Below are 22,731 nucleotides of genomic sequence, written 5' to 3' on the forward strand. Positions count from 1 at the left end.
GTAGTTTGGTGACAATACATTATATACACTTGTAAAGGTTTACATGGAGTATTTTTAGTTGCTATTTCAGAGCGAGGTAAGGAGACAGAGATGGAAATCGAGTTAGTAGAATATGCTAAAATACTCTAAATACTGGGTGATCTGACCATCAAATACTGGTTCACCCACACTTCCCTCTAGGATAATGGTTTAATACCTTCATTTACAGAATTGTATCAAAAATATTCTTTTTACACGTTTCAGAGTGGTAGCCATGTTAGTCTGTATCAGCAAAAACAACGAGGAGTACTTGTGGCACCTTATAGACTAACAACTTTTTACAGTAGCTGGTACCACAGTCCTCTAATTTGACTGAAGCTTCAGTGACTTGCATATTTTTTTCCCAGTTTAATGTCCCCACATTCCATCTTGACCATCCTTCCAGTGCAAGAGAAGACTGGGTATGGCTTTCTTTCCAAGGTTTATCTATACTACTCTTGTTTTGGCCAGGGGAGAGGGAAAGAGGGAGGAGAAGGAGAGTCAAAATTCAGAGTTGAGTTGATAACTCCATTTTTTATATGTCTTTACATATGAGGTATTGAGAATTTCAATTTAAAAAAAAACAAGAAATAAAATAGGGAAAGCAGGCAAAGAGAAAGCTGACTGTACAAACGTTTCTGAAATTGCACTTTTCCATTAGAAACAACATTGGAAATGGCCTCACTTTACTATATTTTTAATCATTAGTGGGAAAACCCCCTATTTGTTGAAGTTCTACAACCAGAATTCTCTCTCTTATGGTTAAAGTATATAGATCTGTTCATGACAATGTCTTCTAAAGAGGTTAACAGAAGCCCCATGACTTGGGACATTTAAAACTAAGCTGTTAAAGCAGAAGCAAATATATTTTAGGACACAGGCAGAGAAGTAAATGGATTAACTGACCTTGTGACAGAGATGGCAGTTTCCTGCCATATCCTGGAAAATCTTATTGCATGAAGTTAAAGTGTCTTAGCCTCTCATTGTATTAAAATGGAAATGTGTAATTGTGGGATTGTATGTAGCTTGTTTAGGAGACCTGACTAATATAAATCTTGGGAAGTGTTATGTGCTTAGGCGCACTCTTTTAAACAATAGGCTAAGACAAGAATGAATTGTAAATTGAGTAGACTTCCTAGGAAATAATTGGGAAGAGAGGAATACAAATGACCCACCTTCAGATCCATCCTTTTGAAGCTATGCCTTGAGCAGAACCCATTGTCTGGCTGATTACCTATTCACAGTCTCTTCAAAGACCCGAACTGGACAAAGAAGTGACTCTCAGATGCATGGCTGGGGTTTAAAAGACTGACTGTTCACCAGCCAGAGTCATTGTTGGAGTCAGGGGTGATCTCTGGTAAGCTTATTAGCATATATGTAGATGCTTTTGTTGTTTTTGATATGGTTTCTCTGTAATGCTTTCACCTTAAGAACAAATGTTCTTGCTTAGAAAGAGCTGTGCAGTAGCTTCATTATGGAAATTACACTGTTTGCCATTTCTGAAGAGAAAAGCAAAGCAGGCTTGTTTAGGCAGCATGACTTTGCTGGGGAATTCAGAGCATAGGCTGGGAGTGGTACAGAATGGAAATATCCCAGTCAGAAAGGAGAGAAATCTGTGTGTGTCTGCCCAAGAGAGGCAACAGCAGGGGAGCCAGAAGTCTAAAAGTGTGTGCCCTGGCTGTACCAGAGAGGGAGATTACAGATGCAGTTGCCCTGAACTGTGGCAAACCCATTAGATCTTTTTCCATCTCTAATCTTAGTTATGTGGATTACAAAAAAATTCTGCAAATCCTGATCATCCCTAAGAGACCATCCATGAGTTGAGAATTGGTGGAGCCCTTAAGCTGAGGTGGGAGTGGTTGGCACAGGATCCAGCTTTGATTTTCCCCGTCCCTCAGCTGGAGGAATTCTCAGATGGCCAGATTTCAGCCCTTCTGTTTCACCTGAGAAGTACAAAAGAGCTGGATAGCAAAAAAAAGACCATGGGGTCATGTCTGAACACCAGCTTAGCAATGCCTTCATTGCATGGATGAAGCTCAGGTGGCTGGAGAACTCTGGTATTCTGGGGATGCAGCTAATCATTATCTCTCTGTATTATAGGGACAGGCCCCCGGAGCAGCGGCTCTTACTGGATGTCCCCTGGCAGACAACTCACCCCTGCCATTGCACTCCAAAACCAGAATCCCTAGCCATAGGTTCACAGGGATTTGCATTATACCATAAAAATGTAATATACACACACCACCGTACTGTAGCACGATGTTTGCATCCATCAAATTCTAACCTGTCATTTTGGGTGAAGTTGAAGTGGATTTCAGCAGGTTGATATTTAAAAATTTGCACACGCCTATTTTAGCAAGCAGATGCCCATTTGCCAACTTGTAGAAATGCCTCTTATAAGAAATTTAATTTTTGCCTAGTTACAATTTTTTCTGCATCTATTCTGGTCTCAATAAAACAAAACAAAGTTAGAAAATTAAGACACCAGAATTTGTGAAGATGATCAGAAATAGTGATGGTCTTATTTTCTCTTGGTTTATAAGTTGGCTATGAATTTGAAAATGGATATTTTGCCAGGGCTGTGTCATTAGTGGGATTCATGAGTCTTTCTTCATCTAATACTGACTTAACTTTTCCCCAAATACCTTAACAATACTCAATAATGATTCTTTGGGATGGAATGTAACAAATACATTCCCATTTTCTCTTGAAACAGAAAATGAAGTCCTTTAAATTCAGATTTCAGGTGCAAGTACTTTGCAGACCAAACTCATGGTTACCACGCTTCTGATGACTGCATTGGTCTGGCCATATTACCTTCCAATTATTCTGCTCTGCTTGTGTTCTAGCTAGTAAAGTTCTAGCTACAGGCAGAGACCACAGGGCATTCACAGTTGATTTAAATACTATACCAGTGGTTCTCAAACTTGTTCCACCGCTTGTGCAGGGAAAGCCCCTGGCAGGCCGGGCCGGTTTGTTTACCTGCCGTGTCCGCAGGTTCCGCTGATCACGGCTCCCAGTGGCCACGGTTCGCTGCTCCAGGCCACTGAGAGCTGCTGGAAGTGGCAGCTAGTACATCCCTCAGCCCGCGCCGCTTCCAGCAGCTCCCATTGGCTTGGAGCCACGATCGGCTGAACCTGCGGACGCGGCTGGTAAACAAACCGGCCCGGCCTGCCAGGTGCTTTCCCTGCACAAGTGGTGGAACAAGTTTGGGAACCACTGGACTAGAGCAAGGCATGTGGTCATCTGATTACAACTACTGGTTTAGGAAAAAGACATTAAAAAGACATTTTATGGCTTATTTACCAAGGTGTTTTAAATTATGCTGAAACAAAGACTAGTAGTAAACTGGAAGGCTACAAAATAAGAACTCACACTAACTGAACAGATATTTGCTGGTTGCCATCCTTTCACTTGTATCAGAATCAAATACATTTATCTATGAATAGTAACTAATCAAATCAGATTGTATTGGGATTTGCTTCAAAGACAGCACTGCAGTCTTTCAGGTTAAAAGCACTAAGGAGTCATAGAATAGTCCAGAGCCTGGTAACATTCATATTTCCTTTCAGTTTGTCTAGGTACTCATACGTCCTCCATCACCATAACAAATTTAAGCAGTGTGCCCATACGACATATATCTCATCAGATATTACTGTGTTTGACTATCTGTTCATTTTTTTCAGTCATTAATGACAGAATGCTAAACAACAATTTGTTACCTTTTTTCTTGTCTGGACCTGACATTCATTAATTATTTCCTTATACTAGACAAGTAATTTCAAAAGTATGGCTAGCATATACATTAGAGTTGTCACTGTCACTTCACTGGGATAAAGACTCACTAGTAGAGCTAACTGGAAAATTTTAGAACAGTTTTCTAAATGGAAAATGCTGTTCCATTAGAATCGGAACAGAACCAAATTTTTGAAATCTTGAAATTCTCCATGAAATTACATTTCTTTTTCCTGCACAATTCTGCCCATTAATACTTTGTGTTAAGGTAGCATGGATGAAAGAGAAATACAAAGAATCTATACTTATAACTGTTATTTAAGTCCTTACTACTATATTTTACTACTAGATCCTGTGGACAGAAAGCATTTCCTCTTTGCTTCAGAGGCAATTATGTATCTGTGTGAAGGTTTTGCCAGGAATATTATTTATGGACATAAAGTGCCAGCCACTTTGAAGATAGCAGACACTTCCTAAATCAGCACCTTCAGATCAACCCCTACATTTTTAGATTTCTTTCTTTGGAATTCTAGCTACACAATTCCATGTTTCTCTTTGAAAATTTAGTGAGTTACGTGAATTAAAAAACGGATGCACTGTGATATTCTTTAAAATAAATGCTAATCAGGTGGCACTACTTTAAGAGTGCGTATTTTTTCTTCTTACTCCAAAAGGGTTGTGTTTGGGGCCACGATCGGCTGAACATTCTTGCCGAATGTTTTTTTAATTAGAGTTGCCGCTGGCAGCTGAGCTGGCTTTTCACACAATGCGATCATTTTTTGACACTGATCAGTCTACTGCTAAGGAGACACCAGAAGTGTCACAAGACTCCAGTATTAGTCTAATCTGTACACTTTACATGGGAATGGAGTGGAAGATAGCTAAATGCAATTAATATAAACGACTGAATAGCTCTGCCAGCATAGTCCAAAATGTAGGTCAGTGTGAAATGAAAAGGGATTCCAACAAGGAGCCTTCAAAAATTGTGTTAATAATAATAAACAACATAATATTAATAACAAAGGCTTTCGTTATGTCAGGCATCAAAAGGACTGAGGCCCCATTGTGCTGGATATTGTACAAACATATATAAAAAGATGATTTCTGCCCTGGAGGGCTTACAGTCTAAAAGACAGAAACAAATAATGGATTGGGGATATATCATAAAGCAAATTAATATGGTGAGGAAAGAGCCTGAGTAGTTACATTATTTGCTTTTGTTGGTAGTTAATTTCTTTAAGGATTTAAGTTCTCCTGCAGCCAGCTATAAGTAATAAAGACCAAACTGTCTAAGAAAGCTGCCGTGCTTTCCAACAGTGTAAAATAAAACAACGTTGAAATTCTGCTGGCAGCTCCACATATAGTGCAGAAGCTGATTCCTGCTTATTATGTTGCTTTTCCCACCACACACACAACACACTCCTGATCCAGTCCTTTACTTATTCCTGGAGTCTAGTGCTCTCCAGTGTACATTTCAAATTAGCACGGTCAATTTTTGTTATTTTGTGAATACATCCAAAATGTGGGCTTTTGGGAGAAATTATTTGTTACGTTGCTGTAAGACTCCTGCTACATTACATCATCAATATCTTCTAATGATAGAACTGCAGCGGATGGAGACTTGAATTGTACTTACTGTTGTGAGACAATGCAGCTTTATTACTACAAAGAGCTTTTTAGACCATGCTCTTTTGACATTAGAAGTGCATCAACAGTGCAGTGAATTTTGCCCTTTCACATCAAAGTGATCTAAACAAAAGGGTTGTGTTCCTACTCACAACATTTTATCACAAAGGCTGTAGTTTGTTCATTAAAGAACGCATTATGTAATACACATATTATGCAGTCATAAGAAGGTGAAATACGCTCCTGCGCAGAGGGCCAGCTCAAAGTCTAATGTACCACTTAAATCTCACTTTTGGCCCTATTTTGAGGACTTACATGGTTAATAGGCCCACTGTACAGGGGTGAAATTCACCTGCAAGTTGTTATAAATTATGCATAACATCCATCCATTGTTAGGTACTAAGCCAGATATGGGCAAACTACGGTGCGCGGGCCACATCTAGCCTCCTGCCCGGCCCCTGAGCTCCTGGCTTGGGAAGCTAGCCCCCGGCTCCTCCCATGCTGTCTCCTCTCCCCCGCAGTCTCAGCTCACTGCACCATCGGTGCAATGCTCTGGCAGCAGAGCTGTGAGCTCTTGCCGGGCAGCACAGCTACAGAGCTGTGGCCTGACCCGGTGCACTGTGCTACATGGTGTCGTGGCTGGCTGGCTGGCTCCCGCCGGGTGCCGCAGCTGCCTGTCCTGGTGCTCTGGGCGGCGAGGCTGCAGCACCGCCAGCCACCTGTGCTCCAGGCAGCGTGGTGAGGGGGCAGGGAGGGTTAGATAGAAAGCAGGGGAGTTCTGGGTGGTAGTCAGGGGGCAGGGAACAGGGGGGCTGAATGGGGGCAGGGGTTCCGGGGGGGCTGTCAGGAAGGAGAGAAGGGGTTGGACGGGGCGGCGGGGGGCAGTCGGGGCAGGGGTTCTGGAGGTGGTCAGGGAGAAGGGGTGGTTGGATGGGACAGGGGTCCTAGTGGGGCAATCAGGAATGAGAGGAGGGGTTGGATAGGGTGGCGGGCGGCAGTCAGGGGCAGAGGGTCCGGGGGTGGTCGGGGGGGTTAGATGGGGCGGGGGGCTGTCAGGGGACAGGGGGGGTTGGGTGGGGCAGGAGTCCTGGAGGGGCCGTTAGGGGTTAAGAAGCAGGGAGGGATGGATAGGAGCAGGGGTCGGGCCACGCCTGGCTATTTGGGGAGGCACAGCCTCCCCTAACCAGCCCTCCCTACAATTTCAGAAACCCAGTGTGGCCCTGAGGCCAAAAAGTTTGCCTGTCCCTATACTAAGCTGTACGCAGTGGATAACTGATTACATAAAGCACAAAAATGCAACTCAGGTGGCTTACGAATAGAGGTAGAGCCCAGGAAGGCAATTCCAGCCTTTTATTCACTATGATACAGGGCCCAATCCTCCATTCCTTACTCAAGCAAAAGTCTCTGACCTGAATGGGAGTTTTGCCCGGGTAAGGCACGAAGAATCAGAGCCACTATGTCTAAGTCACATCTAAGGACATACAAAAAGTACAAAGAATTGATGTTGATATAAACTAAAAAAGAACAGCAAGTAATGGATTAGAGCAGCAGTTCTCCATCAGGGGTTCATGGGTCTCTGGGGGCATCTGTGAGCCGGTTTCAGGGGGTCCACGAAGTAGGGCTGGTGTTAGATTGGCTAGGGCCCAGGACAAAAAGATCGGAGGCGGGAGTTGTGGGGCTAGAGCCCAGAGCCCCAGCGACCTGTGGGCAGAAGCCCCAAGCCGCCCCCGCCCCGCAGCTGAAGCCTAAAGCCCCCAGTTCCGCAGGGCTAAAGCCCAAGCCCATCACCCTTGGAGCAGAAGCCCCTAGACCCACCACTCCATGGGGCAGAAGCCCCAAGGCTCCCTGGACCATCAGCTGAAGCATGGAGCCCAGAAGCCCCCCGCCTCCTGTGACTGAAGCCTGGAGTGCCCTCCACTATAGAAGGGGGGGGAACGGACTCAGAAAGAAAAAGATTAAGAACCCCTATTTTAGAAACCACTATTCATTCTGGCTGTTGGAGATCACACAATGGCCCACTACATAGGGTACTGAACTGGGGACTCATAAACCCTGGGTTCTGGTCCCTACTCTCCCACAGGCTTGCTGTGTGCCCTGTGGCAAGTTGCTTCACCTCTCTGTGCCTCAGTTTCCCCTCCCACATTTTGTCTGCTTAAACTACAAACTGTTTGTGGCATGGACTATCTTTCCTGCATATCTGCGGAGTGCTTAGTACAATGGGAGCTGATCTCAGCTGGAGACTCTAGGCATTAGTATAATATGATAAATAAATAATGAGTGGATGATAGTAAATGTGTATGCTGATTTTACACTTCTACGGATGCTCTTATGTGAGAGCATGATGACATTGTGTAATGTTTGGCATTTTAATCTATAGCTTATTATCTGACAAATGGATGAGGATAGAAGGGTGTTACAAAGAAATGAAATGTTTGCACGAATGGTAGAGGAATGTTATTTTCCTCCATTGATATCAGGAAGAATGAATTACGACTTAATGTTCTGTGGTTAATTAGAGAGAGAACTCAACCATCATTTATGCAGCATTTTATAAATCTATTAGGTGTTGATGACATTTTAAACCATGAAAGTAAAGCTCCAATAGTCTGCAATAACAAGGGAAGCTATCCTAATGTACTTATATTTGTAAATAAATAATAATAATAATACATAAAAAAAGACCTGAACTGTAACTGGCATGAAAATGGCATGAATTTTCCGTGCCACAAAGGAGTGGGGGTTTTATTAGCATGAATACCACTGTTATAATATATTAGAGATGGATGGAAGAGGCAGTGTTCAAGTCCAGACTGAAGTTTGGAACTGGGGTTCAAAAGACATTCTGGGTAGAAGCTGACATTTGACACAGCTTCCTTCCTCTCCACTTCTTGCACCCTTCCTTGTGGCCTTGGGGAAAAACTGCAGACAGGAACCAGTCAGGGATGCCAGCCAGTAGAACAGCTGCAGAAGCAGCCAAAGTCGGGACCTTTCAATGTTCAGACAACTTTCTGAACTTTTGACTGGACTTGTGCTGATTGGCTGTTTGCTCCAACCCTCCCTCAGAGACTCCTCCTCCTTCACTTCACACCTGCCCCTATTATCCTGTTCTCTCCTTGTCCTGCCCCCCTTATCCTTTTTCCCTTCCATGTCCCTGCTTCCTTCTCTTTTATTTCCATTTATCTGGTCCTCTCCAAACTAAACCCAGGCCCTCGAAAAAACCATAAAACTAACATGACATTTGCTACCATCACTTTGCTGCTTGTGTGTGATCCCTTTTGCCCACCTTTCTGGGGCAGGGTCTGTGCTACTACTGTGTTTGTACAGTGCCTAGCACAATGAGGCCCTGTTCTTGGTTGCTCCTTAAGCACTACCATAATAAACAAGAATAATAATAGTAAATCCCCTGTTGTTCCAAAATGCTGTAAATCTGATAAAACCAGGTAGTCTCATGAAGTTATTTGCCACTGTGGGCAGAAGTCTCACGAGAACAGCTAATCTTGCATCCAGACCAGGTCTCCGAGCAGTTAGGCAACATGGTGGTAGAAACACTGGTTAATGCTGGTGCCCTCTACATTGGTACCAAGGAGGGAGCTGCCTCAGGGCTAGTACAATGGGAGTGGGAAATGGTAGGAAATTTCCCCAAAAGTTTAGTTAAAACAAGGCCTCTGCATCCACCCACTACTGCCAGAACCACAGCAACTAATGCAGCGGATCTCTTCTCTTGTGCACCTCCCACCAGTGCAAGCACATGTGAACAGGGCGTACTCCATATAGCCCACCCTGCTAGCTGCTCAAGAGGAGGATAAGCAGAGTAGGAGACAAGGCCAAGCTGCTGCTACTCTGAGTAGATGTCCTGCAGCCTGCCCATGCTCAGCCCAGCATCTGAAGAGCTGGTAGTGAGAAGGATCCTGGAACCTTGTTTCCTCACCCACAAGTCAGAGGAGACCCAATCTCCCACCCAGCTCACATGGAGATAGCGGATACCACCAGCAGTCAGAGGAGAACTGTGTACCTAAAGAACTGGTATCTAGCCTTAAGTATTAACTACAATTTTACTTTCATAACCTTTATTAAACTTACACTGGAGTTAAATAAATTTAAAACTCTCACCACGTCTCCTCAGCAGCAGGGTCCAGCTGTTGTGCTAATCATATCATGAGGCATAATTACAGTCCTCTGCATACGTTATTATTGTCAGGGCTACCTGGAATCATATGTTCCAAACTGACCATTCTCCCTCTTTCCCCACCCCCCAACCCCAGAAGACAAAGCTGCCTGGTCTCTAAATTGGAACACAGATTTTATGTTATTTTCTCAGTTTGCCAGGCCTTGCAGGTGCCCTTATTCCTCTTTTACTGAACTGGCACCAATGTGACCTTTGTTTCCTAGATTTATGCTACCAATTAGGAGCTGTGCTTCAGCTCCATGGAAGCCCTGTATAAGGGACTGACTCTGTGTGTGTGTGTGTGTGTGTGAGTATAACCTATGAGGCAAGTTAACACTAAGATAACGGATTTTTAAAAGTGGCTTTCGAAGTAGAAAACATTTCACTGTTCACATTGAAATAAGCATTCAATTAACCAAGTAACGGGGATGTTAAGTGATGTCTCCTAATAGATTTTAAAAACAAACATATGCTTTTGTATTTCCCTCCTACACTTGAATTGTTCTTGCAGCAACCCACTGTGCTGAATAACTGTATTTTACTAAATTTTGGAATGCTGTGTACTGCTTTGTTAGTTTGTTGTAAGTTGTCTGTTGCAGGCAAGTTTTACCTAAACATGAAATACTGATATCAAAATAGAACAGCTAGGATAAATAGCCTTTAACACAGTGCAATTCACAATTGTTACAAATGGATACATTCAATCTCCCATCTTCTCTTAGTAATATCCTAAATGAGGGAACAGGGAGGAAGGGGAGAAGAGAAACACATGGGCAGGAAAGTATGTGTGATCAAGGATTCTGAGTAAATGGGAATCTATTGTAGTAATTAAAGACCACACACTCCAAGCCTGCTTAGCATATCTGCTCCTTTACTCTCTCTGCATTTAAATTTCTTTTGGAATTAGGGAAATTACATTTGTAAAAATTGATAAAGAATAAGGAAAACTGGGAAAAGGGAGATCTGAGGATGAAAATGAAAAGGTACTTGGAGATACAGGATATCTTCTTATCATGTCTTTTTAGTTTTTTGGCATCTGTATACTGGACATTGCTTCTGCTAATTATAATTACAATCAAAACTCCCATAGTTTGAGTATTTTAAGTCCAGAAATTCTGAAGGAAGACTAACTAGCTGGAGACATGTCTGGAACTCGTCCAAAGACACCCCACCTCCCCCCAAGAGATTGACAGACTTTACAGACTACTCACAACTTACTGATATCACTTTATCCATCTTCTGTGGTGAAAGCTGGCAGTTTTAGAACAGCACACAGCAAACCTATGCATCCATTCAGATAGAGAGAACCTTGTTCTAATGAAATACATGGGAATTTTGGATAGACAAAGTGAAAGTGTTTCACTGGAATTTAACCAAGATATTGAGCTAACTGCTCATCTCTTGCAAAAAGTGTGATGAGCCATTTAATGACCATAAGTAGTCAGATTGCCTGTTTTGCAGCTCAGCTGACAGTCACATTGAGCTCCTTGCTAATAGAAACTGCTTCTACTTTCACATCTTTCAATTACTTAACTCAGCAAACAAAGGAAATTAGGGTTTTTTGGACAGAATTTCTTCACATAAAATACAATATTCATGTTTTATGGAAAATATCTGTTTCATTGCCGTGTTATGTACTAATTCTATACATACTGTGTGTTATATTGCTCCACTGCTTCACAGAATTAACGTTAACGTTAATTACGTTCTTAACGTTCCTATTAATACATCCTGAACTTCTCAGAATATATCATCATGTGGTCACTTGCCATTTCAGGGGACATCAGATCCGAAAATACCCTCCTATTAACTGAGATTATTAATGACACCTAATTATATAGCTCTATGTGTTTAGTCATCTGATTAGTTTCATACAGTTCTGAAAACATCAGGAATAAAGAAACTGATTTAATATGGAAGAAATGCACCCAAGAGAGTTTTTCCTTGTTTCACAAATCATACTGTGGGCCTGATTCATCACCACTTACTCCATAACAGAGTGGAGAATCAGGCTGTATTTTTTAAACAAAGATGATGGTGCCAAAACATTACTAAAGTTGTATCGGGAGATGAATGTGTTGATTGATAATACCGAAAAGGACTATGCTGATGATAGTATTTAATATGTAATTGTCATTATCAAACTATGATATATGTTATTTTTTTCAGTGTGAAGAGGACACAGCATATACTAACTAATCTTCCAGCCATCCTTTTATTAGCACCCTTTCTTTACTGAGATTAACACTTATGTCCCCTTTTACAGTCATCTTCCTGAGTGATTCAGCCCACTCATTATATATATTCATTACCTGTGTCTTCCAAGGGCAGCTGTGGCCTTATTTCCTGTTCAGCTGGGTCTACTGGTGCTGCTGCTTCTACCACCGCTACTTCCAGTGGTGGCTGCGGGGGTGCAGGTGGAGTCTTTACAGGAGTGGTGGATTCTGGTGTCTCAAATGCTTCTTCAGAGTCCGAACTCCTGAGGAAAATACAAAACAAGAGTTTCTTTAATAACCTGGGCTAGTGAGCAAAGTGAGCTTTCGTGTGTGGAAGGGGCAAGTCAGACTTTGAAATGCAGGGTTTTCTGAGTGGAAGAAGCAAACCTCAGCCATCAGGCTACCTCTGCTATTCTCAAAGGCGGACTATGATGGATTAACGTCACACATGATTTCTAGAGCACGAATATCATGGTTACAGGTTTTCTCTGAAGAAATCTTTATGCTGCTTAAGATTTCTCTGTCACCAAGTGAACATGCGCTCAGAAAGTAAATGCTTCCTGAGAAGCCTGCTGTGCAGCGTAACGGAGACTCCAGTATGAAAGGCAAAAACAATGGAACCTTTTTCTGAATTTCTGAAACTTTTCTTGTCACGAGCATAGACAAACCAACACAGAAAGACAAAAAAGGAGCTTCTCAGGAGAGTTTCATAGCTGTTTATTAAAGGCTACGGCTCTAAAATAATCAAGCCTTATATTGCTGTGTGTGTTCTGACAAGCTAGAGAGCACACACGAGCATAACTGATGGGTAAGTCTCAAAGCAAGCCTCTGGCCAGCCCAGCCTCTCAGAAATATTACATTTCATCATGGCTGTATTTCTACATAGCATTTTAGGCAATGGTAAGTGACACTTGCTGGAAAATGCATTGACTCCTGTGTGCTATCAGTAATATACTTCCACCACTGCATTATCACATAGACATAAAAAAAAATAGACGGATCGGAATGCGCGCAAGCGTGTAAAGGAGGTGCACAGTGGACACAACCAAACGAAATGCAAGCTTGAAAGGAAACAACTATACAAAAGGATGCACTAAGTTAGCCTAAAAATCAAATGAAGATCTACATTGCACAAGGACATAACATGTTGCTCTACGGGGAGAACCACTTTAGGAAACTGTCCTTCTAGAACTGAAAGCTATACACTTGATGTACTTTTAAACAAACAAAACAAACTATATTTTAACATTTTTAAAACAATTTTTGTGAGCCAAGAATGCAATAACAATATTGTCTTGTTAATTACTTAGCAAGCATTTCTGCAGTTCAGATGCAGTTTTTCCCCCACTGGGTCTGTAATACAATGAATTGAATGGTGTGACAGTTTCCTGAAAGACAGGACTGACTTGCCTATTTCCAGTGATTCTCTGCATGGCTAGGAGACTGTAGTCTCCACTGCTTCTCACAGCTGTCCACATCCAGCGCGCCCACTGCATTGGGGACAAAATTTGCCATGAAGTGAAAGCCATTTCATCCGTGGAAGTACTCTACAAGCCGTCCTGATACAGTATGTAGAATCAAGGACTTCTCTGACTTCGTTAAAGTTAAAAGAAAACTCTGTACTGCCAAGCAATAAATTCTGTTTGGGTTCTCAAGGCTTTTAGATTATCTGAAGCAGCTCCATGTCACATAAAGTGCAAGTGGTGGATTTGCATTCTATTACATTCGCTTAAATCTCTCAGCATGAAGCCTGTGTGGGCTATTGCAGAAAAGACCCTGTCATTGTTCCTGACAGCTCAAGTGGTTAGATGGACCGGATTCTCTTCAAATTAGCTCTGTAGAATTCCAATGAGAACTCAGTCTTACTAGTTATGTTGTCACAGCACACGCATCTACTTGGACCCTACCATTAGCTCTGGAGCTAACTGATTACCACTACACTGCTGCAAAGCAGAAGGATTTCTGCTAAGTATTATTCTGTTTGGGTTTTTTTTTTTGGCTAGGTCTATTGTGCATAAAGTTACCTCCTGCCTGGGGAACTTCACAAAGGGTAAAGTGTCTGTCTGTCAGTTATTACTACTGCATCAACTTCCGCAAATGCATTCTTTGCTTCAGAGCTCAAACCATATTTGGTTCAGCAACCTACACAGCTGAGTGAGCTTATTGGAAGAGGTGAATTGTAGTTTTTTAAATTATATTCCTTCAAAGATGCAGCATCTCTCAAGTTCACAATATTTTAAGATCAAGAATCACTGCAAACAGAGAACTTCTGTAAACAAAAAGAAAGCCTTACTTACAATGAGCATCTAGCTGAACAAACACCGTCCTTTCCCGTTTCCTGACAATTGCAGGAACCTTTAACCTCACTTTGTCTTTGAAACTATCTGGGGGAAAGCAATTTGGTTACTGTTTGATGTTTTTCTAACAGAGAAAAATAAATTTATTTTAACTAAGAAATAAAATGAGAACATTACCAAGTTTATGAAAAGGGCTGAAAAATAACACATCAAACAGCTTTTTATATAATTTGATCATGTTTTATGCATAAAAGAAAGAATACATGTCCTTTTCTCCTTTTAAATATGTGAATATAGTGAATTGTGATACAGCATGGCCAGAGGGCAGCAGAAGAGTGTGTGTGGTTTTTTTTTTTAGGCTTAAAGAGTTTTTATTAAAATTTATAATAGTAAGCAAATGGTAAAATACCCAGAGTTACAAAGTTACAATTGCATTACTGCTATTCAAAAGATACATATGATAATATAGTATTATATGCTACAAAGCTTTGGTCAATACACTCACACCCTTCCTTGATAACCTGGGGGTAAGAGACACAGGACCAGCCTTGCAGTTCAGGTTTCTCAATTCTTGAAGCAGAGCTTAGAAAAACTAATGCTAAGAGCTAACTTAGGGTTTACTTGACTAACTTAAACTTAAACCCTAATAAAACAAAACAAAGAATAAAAGCTTAGGGAAACCAAGCTTAGCCTAGTTCCCTTGAAACTTAAAGTTTAAGAAGAACAAGTATAGCCTACCAATAGTAGTAGCCATTGTAGGTAGAATAGATAGAGTGAGTGTAAGACAGAGTAAGTGAAAATGATAGAGTGGAGTGAAGTGAAGTGCTCTAGCGAGGTGCGTAACCTCTTTTACAGGGCACAAGTGCCGGAAATCCTCCCTCCTATGCCCAAATTTTATTCCTCACCCACAAATGTTAGGGTACACTTACCCCATAGGCTAGTAGGTTTGTGCGTATTGATGACACGTATATACGCACGTTAAGTTTCCTTGTGATGTACCTGTTAAGTCTGTGGGTACCACATTAAAAAAAACCCTATGCCATTCTTCATCATCTGTTGGTCTAGATAGAAGGTTATAGACATATGTGTGAATACTTATTTATTTGGGTAACAAGATATAGGTTAACTTTACTTTTCTGGGTAAAATATGGTCTTAATATAGACGTGTTAACTGTCCTTAGCTTAACATACAGGATATGGCCTTTAGGTCTCTTGCATTACAGCCAAGCTTACTTTAATATAAATCTCTAAACCTATTACAATAAACCAAATACTTAAACGTATATGAAAAAAATATATCTATGCAAGCAAGCAGGTTAGCTCTATAAGCTACACGACTCAGAATCAGGACAAGAGATTCTCCCATTGCATTCTCCTCTGAGCCATTCAAACCTCCTTCACTCATTAGTTTTGGGTCATATTATTTACAAAAGTTCTAGTGTTGTCATAATGGAAAAAACCAAAAAACAAATCAGCCAGCCTCCCCATCTGCGAACAACCCCTTCTCAGTAGGAAAAGTCCTACAACAGGCTTTGCCAACAGTTGGAAACTGGGATTTAAACTCCAAATGATCTCACTGTATTTCAGATCCATTCAAATTCCCCATCTAGATCTGAATGCATCCGATGAAGTGAGCTGTAGCTCACGAAGCAGGAGAGTGTTAGCAGGGAGCCTTATTCCCTATAGAGGGAAGAAAGTTTGCTATAGGTTAATTAAAGCACATGAAGCCAATTAGAGCACCTGAAGCCAGTCACATGATAAAAAACCCCAGCTTCAATCAGACAAGAGGAGAAGTTGAAGCAGAGTAGATTGGTGTTGGAGCAGAGAGCAGTTTGGAGGAGTTGAAACAGAGTGGATTGGTGTTGGAGCAGAGAGCAGTTTGGAGGGAAGCAGAGGAGAGTTTGGAGAAGTGCTGCGGTGGGCTAAGAAGACTAAGACTCTAGGTAAAGGGTCACCTGGTTTGTGCAGAGGGAGGGCAGGAAGCCCCACAAGCTGAAGGGCAGGAGAGGGAAGTAGCTCAGGGGAAGGAACTGCTAGTTCAAGCGGTTTACCACTATCCCTAGGGCGCCTGGGCTGGGACCCAGAGTAGTGGGCGGGCCCGGGTCCCTCCCTCTCCACCCCCTCCTCTAGGACACTAGTGGGGCAGTTAATACCCCAGTTCAGGGGCAAGAAATGGTGCCCTGAACCCACCCCCCAAGAAAAGAAAGCGTGAGACCCATCATAGTAGTGCCAGCAATTTGCCACAGAATATAGTGTGATATTATATTGGTGTGAGTACACTGTAGTCCTAAAACAATAATAGCTGCATTTATATCTAGAAAACAAGTATTATGAATATATATAATATGTAGCATGTGTATTAATTATGTACATATAAAATACTGTATTACATATAGTGCGAGGAAAATGTTTATTTTCACACCCTCTTCAAACTGTAATTCATGTATAAAAACTGGCTTAATGACACACTCCAATTTCTATCATTATGTATGTGCTACTGCAAGGCTGCCATTGTTCATTTCTTTTTACAGCTGAACTTACTACTTTCTTGGGTGAAAGGCACACAACCCATGGCCACCTGCTGGAAGTATCCACAGGAATCTCCCTGAGTTCAAACCAAGTCTCGTGGATAAGAAAGAACAGGGCCCTATGTTTCTACCCTTTATGTCTACAAAGATATCCTTACAAATGTGAACTCATGTTCTGCTGTCATCCTGAATCTGCAGACAGGCAGCTCTAGTTCCTTTCCATAACTTTCCTAAACAGCAGCAGACTGAAAATGAGAAGACAGATTCTGGGCTCTTCCACTGCTGCTAATAGTCTTAAGCCAGTGAGCAACAATGAAACCAATAAGAATCAATCAACTTCATTCTGAAGCAGAGCTGGGAAATGGAGCTCAGAGGAGGATCCAAGAAACACAGAGGTCTAGAGAAGGATCTAATACCACAGAATACCCTGCCACAGCTGTGGACACACACACACACACACCCCTACCTATCTTATAGCAACTAGGAGGTGTGAGAAGTGGTAATGGGGAGAGGGAGAAATCTCTACTTCCTTCCAATAGCCAAAAAGATATCAAACTCTGATATAAATGATGGAGCCCAAGATAAGGTCCCCAAATGACCCCTTGATAGGAATCCTCGCCCCTTTCCCAGAACTGGATTTTGAAGAAAGGATGGTTATTTCATCAGGGAGTTGCCCCTAGAAATCACAGGTTAGGTCCCCCTTATTCTTCCTAGTAACTCTAGCTAATAAGTTTAGTTATCTGGCCACTAGTAGCCTGGTAAATTTTTCAACTAGTATTTCATCTTCAACACTTTTTTTCTTTTGATTAAGTAATATCAGTGAATATTCATAAATGTCTTTGCTATCCTAAATAGAGGAAAAACATAGTAAAGAACTAGATAATGCTGCTGCAGTATTTGAGATATAAAAGATAGCACTTAAGGATGATCAGTGTCACACAGCAATGTCAATGGTTCCTAGTCCTCTGCTCTAACCATACTTCCTTTGGAAGTATTAATCCGGAAATGCTAATTGATACAGCAAATTAGTACAAAACAGCCAACATTTGAGATATGTGCTACAAAGGAAGTTTCCTCTTGAAACAAAAGAAAACATCATCACTTTTCCAATATTATCTGTTCTAAATGGAATTAGGATGCTAGGAATATAATGATATTACAATGGAACCCAGGATGAGTTATGAAACTTAAGTCTTTCACACATGAACAATCACCTGCACGTTAAACTTTTGTTGTTTAGACTAGAAGCAGACTCTTACACAACCAAGTTCCTCTATTTAAAAAATATGAGCATATGTATAGTAGAGGTTACATTATCACCTTCCTCCCTTTGTGACAAGTTGTTTTATAAAGAGTATAAGGAAAGACTAGTAAAGTTTTTGTAAGCAGGATTACAGTGAATATCTATGCTTCAACGGTTTCCTCTAGAATTTGTTTGCAAAACATACTATTAGCATCTTCAGAGAAAAGAAGAAAGTGCATCTCCCCCCCCCCCATCCCCTTGAAGCTGACATTATGAAATATAAGGTAGGATTATAAAGAATAGTGCATTTAAACTGATTATTTTGATTGATTTATTGAATGTTTTCTAGATGTGGCAAGTAAAGTAACAAATATTTACAAAAGATTCCTGGAAGTCTGCTAGAGTAGAACCTCAGAGTTAGGAACACTGTGGGAATGGAGGCTGGTCGTAACTCTGAAATGTTAGTAAATTCTGAACAAAACATGATAGTTGTTCTTTCAACAGTTTACAACTGAACATTGACTTAATACAGCTTTGAAACTTTACTATGCAGAAGAAAAAAATGCTGCTTTTAACAATTTTAATTTAAATGAAACAAGCACTTGCTTTGTCAAATCTTTTCTTAAACTCTCTTTTTTTTAGTAGTTTACATTTAACACAGTACTGTACTGTATTTCCTTCCCTTTTTTTTTTTTTTTTTTTGTCTCTGCTCCTGCTGCTGGATTATGTACTTCCAGTTCCAAATGAGGTGTGTGGTTGACCAGTCAGTTCATAACTCTGGTGTTCATAACTCTGAGGTTCTACTGTACTTTGTTTACAGTGATCACTGGTTGAAGGGATTTTAAAAAAACATGGCAAGCGATCAACACCTAACAGACTTGTAAACTAGTCAGTAGGTAAATCTGTTTGATTAATGTGCTTAACATCAAAGGGAAAAAAGTACCTTTGACAAGTAATCAAATGAAGAAAATGGTTAAGAGATATAAAAGTAGGTCTTTTCCATCTCTAACTTATATGATTGTGTATTCTGCACATACCTTGACAATGAACAGAAGACGAAAATCAGTTGAGTTAGGAAGATAATAAAGAAAATACAGATGGCAGAAGCTTGAACTGGACTACAGAATGATTAGGAGTGTATACAAGATTCCAGAGTTCAGAGAGGGTCTCATTGGTAGCAGGGTACAATGAATGCGACTAGAAAGAGGGAGATGAAAGAATCTTTCTCCAAAGTTACTGTATAAACAGCAAATGCAGTAGACATACAGCATTTTTGGACTACAGGGAGAGGCAGGAAATGCAATAATAATACTGGATCAACAGAATTCTGGCACGTACGAGAACACTTGTGAGAATTCAATGTTCCCACTCCAACTGGGAAACCTTGGGATTTTGCCCAGTTGTTACACAAATCTCAGGAGGAAATAATAAAGGAAATGATTTGGGATGACTTCTCTTCCTCAGCGTTGTCCTCACAGAAACCCCATCCTCATTAGATACTTTTTACTCCACTAATGCACTGATGGGTACACATTACAACAAATCCTCACTTACTGTAATTCAGTCTGAAGTGACACTATTTTCACTGACACTACAGCTGGACAGAATTCAGTAAGTGCGAATGGGATCTCTCCATTCTGATCTCTTCCCACCCACACCACTTCACCCTATTAAAGTGCTGCAATCACTAAAGTGAAGGGATCCCAGTCATCGCTTTGAGACTAGGCTCAATATAAAACCTGTTACAAAGCTGACAGGATTTCCTCAGCTTTATCAAGAATCCAGGATTTATTTCATGCTCTTGTTATAATTATTACTCAGCAATAAGAAAACAGTGCAACTGTGCATGCGGTCTTCATCTAGCAAGAAAAAGAAAAATTGATATCTTTTACTGAACCTACACTAGACAAAAGACCAAGGGGGTTAGCACAAGCTCTGTAAAATGTGGTTTAAATAAAGTACATCGTCCCAATGTTGAGCAGATTTGGAACCAATGTAGATGAATGCAGCTTTATTAACCTCTGTGGAGGTTTCCTCCAATTTAATCAACTTTATATTTGTTTCTGTTCTAAGCACACAAAAGAAAATTCCTACCCAGCTACCCAAAAGCCATGGAGCATTCTGATGTGCTAGCTACTATGGCACTTAATCTGGGGGTGCATGCTTGCATGACATTTTTGAGGCAGAGGGTTTTGAAACAGTACCAGCAGCCAGGGCTCACTGGAGTGAAGAAGTGCCCTCGCCATGCCCCCTCCTCTGGGAATGCTCCCTGCACTGGGGCCTGGGAATGGAGCTAAAGGGAATCCGCAAGCAGCCAGTCAAGCCTTCTTTTAGGTTGCTTTTGCTTCCAGAGCTAGAGAGAGCAGCTAGAACAAGAACTAGCATCTGTCCCTCTATATTTACATTTGAATATTTTCTCCATAACTTCACAGTTCACTATTAAGGCAAGAGTAGGCAGATTTGCTAAAAAATGAAAGCTGGTATAGAATAAATGAAATCTCTGTCTTGTAAGGGATATGTAGAATTTGTGAGTCTAACCTGCAGTATTACTATGTAAAGCCAACATCCTCCAGAAAACACAAAACTCATCCTTATTGTTAGAATTCAAGCTAACTATATCTGCCATTTCTTTTTTCTTTATGTAGCAGTCTTGTTTTAGTGATACTAGGACACAGAAACTACAATATTTGGCAGATTCATATCCTACAGGAAAATAATCTGTACATACCAGGAGTTGACTACATGTATTGAGTTTAGCACTGTTAAAATATGCACATCGTCATTCTCCAACAAAAAAATATGTACTCTATGTTCCATCCCTGTGCAAAAGCGTATGAAGGGTAACAACATTAATGCAAACAACATTAACAAGAACTGTGCAACTCTATTGGATATACGTACTGTAAACATTCTCCGAAGTCTACACAGCAGTGGATCAGCCCCGCAGCCCGAGGCCTGGGAGCCTGAGTCAGCTGGCACAGGCCAGCCAAGGGTTTTTCTTTGCTTTGTAGACTTACCCTCAGTGTTGCTCCTCCATGTCACCTCTGGCTCTATACACTTTTTTTAGGAGGCCGTGTTTTGCAAGTGGCTACATAGGTTCATTCCACAGAACTGCTTTCTCCTCCAGGCCCTATAACTCCCTCATGGCTCTTTCTGAAGATTTGTTCCCCTGGGCATCATATAGTTTGTTGAAAGGTGATGGGGGAGGGAAGGATTTGGTCCAATATTACCAGAAAAACATCTTCATGGGGGCCTCACCACATCATTACTTTCTTTGCACCAAAGTTTCTATGAAATAATGCTCTAAGTCATAAGTATAAGGGGATCAGAAAGTCTTGAATCTGATGGGACAGTGTAAGTGAACAGCCTAATGCTAATTCATGACTGTAATATGTGTGGTATTGTCTGAAGGCAATGAACATCTCCCACTATAAACATCCCACTAAAATGTCTGTAGCTGTTGTATACTAAAATTAAGCTATAAATTTCAATATTTATTGCACTATTTGTCAGCCACCCAGAGAGGAATCTAAATCAGCAAGAAAAAAGGGATGTTTACCATGTTAGAGTTTAGTATTGAAAATATCCTTAGTTTTTAATCCCTGTAACCTCAGTAAGAAGTGAACTGGAAGTACGAATTTTATGGTCTTACCTCCATCCATTTCTTTCAGAAATATTTCATCATAAAAATCACTGTGCACAATTCAGAATCAGTGATGTTGCTGCAATCAGAACCAGAACTCAGCTAGTTGGGATAGTGGGACTGCTTCTGCTCTGATGTCAACGGGAGTTTTGCCAGTTACTTCAATGGGAAACAGGTACTATAGCGATGAGGACCATATAAGCAGATAGACTTATTGGGCATCGATCCTGCTATCACTTTACCCTAAGCTTTGGAGAACCTAAAACTTCCAAAGCAATATCAAAGCTCTAGAAAAGTAGACAGAAGATCTGTATTATTTCTGCCAAGCCACATGATCCTTTACCTTGCCTGTCCATAGGAAAACTGATTCCCCTATATAATTTCTCAAGAACAATATTAAGCAGCAGTATGTTTTAGTGATAGGGCACTGGACAGAGATGCAGAAAATCTGGGTTACACTCTCAGTTCTGCCTTTGAACTACTGTATGACCTTTGGCAAGTCACTTCACCTATCTCCGTAACTCTGTGTCCTGCCTTGTCTAATTAAATTCTCAACTCTCTGGGGCAGAAAACTGACTGTTACTATGTGTCTGTACAGACTCTAGAACAACACAGAATCTTCACTGAGACTTAAAGGCACTTCTTTCTTCATCCTCCTGTACCCTCAAGTGCATAGGGCATCTACCAGTTTCCTCCATTGTTGGATCATATTAAAGAAGTTCTGTATTAAAATCACAAATGAGTTTGATTCCCCATAGTTTAAATTCCAGGGTATTACTAATTAAGAGGTCTCTTGGTTTTTGATACTGTTTCTCTCCATGTGTGAAACTTGCAAGCTGCTAATTGCCTTAGTACATTCTAAGACAGAATCTGTTCTCAAAGCAATTCACACAGAGAGAGACTCAAAGCAATACTCTGTAACAACAGAAACAGCACCCAGAGACTCCCCGCCCTTTTGTTGTATTAACAATTGTGATTAAAATAGAGATAGAGGATGTATGTGGACGGATGCTTGGTGTGGATAATAACTGAATGATCAGGGAGGTGCCAGCCTAAGAATCCAGTGTCCATCGGCTGAAGAAGGCGTCAAGTGGAAATAATCAGAGGACCCCCGGAGGGCAGACTGGAATCCACCCAACAGCCTCAAAAATGGGAGAACCAAAGAACAAGATAACATCTGGCAGCACGGAGCCGTCAGGAATGAGCCATCTGCTGATTGATTCAGCAACAGCATGATGAAGCAATTCCCATAGACTGGCA

General features: G+C 41.1%; 1 protein-coding gene across 10 annotated transcripts in view; it reads right to left on the reverse strand.

Moving 5' to 3' along the window:
• LOC140914982 (transforming acidic coiled-coil-containing protein 2-like) overlaps positions 1-22,731 on the reverse strand; it is a 144,802-nt gene that overhangs the window by 48,470 nt on the left and 73,601 nt on the right. For 9 of the 10 annotated variants that reach the window (XM_073354171.1, XM_073354175.1, XM_073354174.1 and 6 more), the window contains one exon: positions 11,857-12,023. In XM_073354171.1, coding sequence (XP_073210272.1) covers positions 11,857-12,023 — 167 coding nt within the window. Of the gene's footprint in view, positions 1-11,856; positions 12,024-13,170; positions 13,251-22,731 lie in introns of all 10 variants that reach the window. The other variant, XM_073354180.1, reaches the window with a different exon arrangement.

This window comes from Lepidochelys kempii, chromosome 7 (genome assembly GCF_965140265.1).
Source record: "Lepidochelys kempii isolate rLepKem1 chromosome 7, rLepKem1.hap2, whole genome shotgun sequence".
In the NCBI taxonomy this organism is placed as follows: domain Eukaryota; kingdom Metazoa; phylum Chordata; order Testudines; family Cheloniidae; genus Lepidochelys; species Lepidochelys kempii.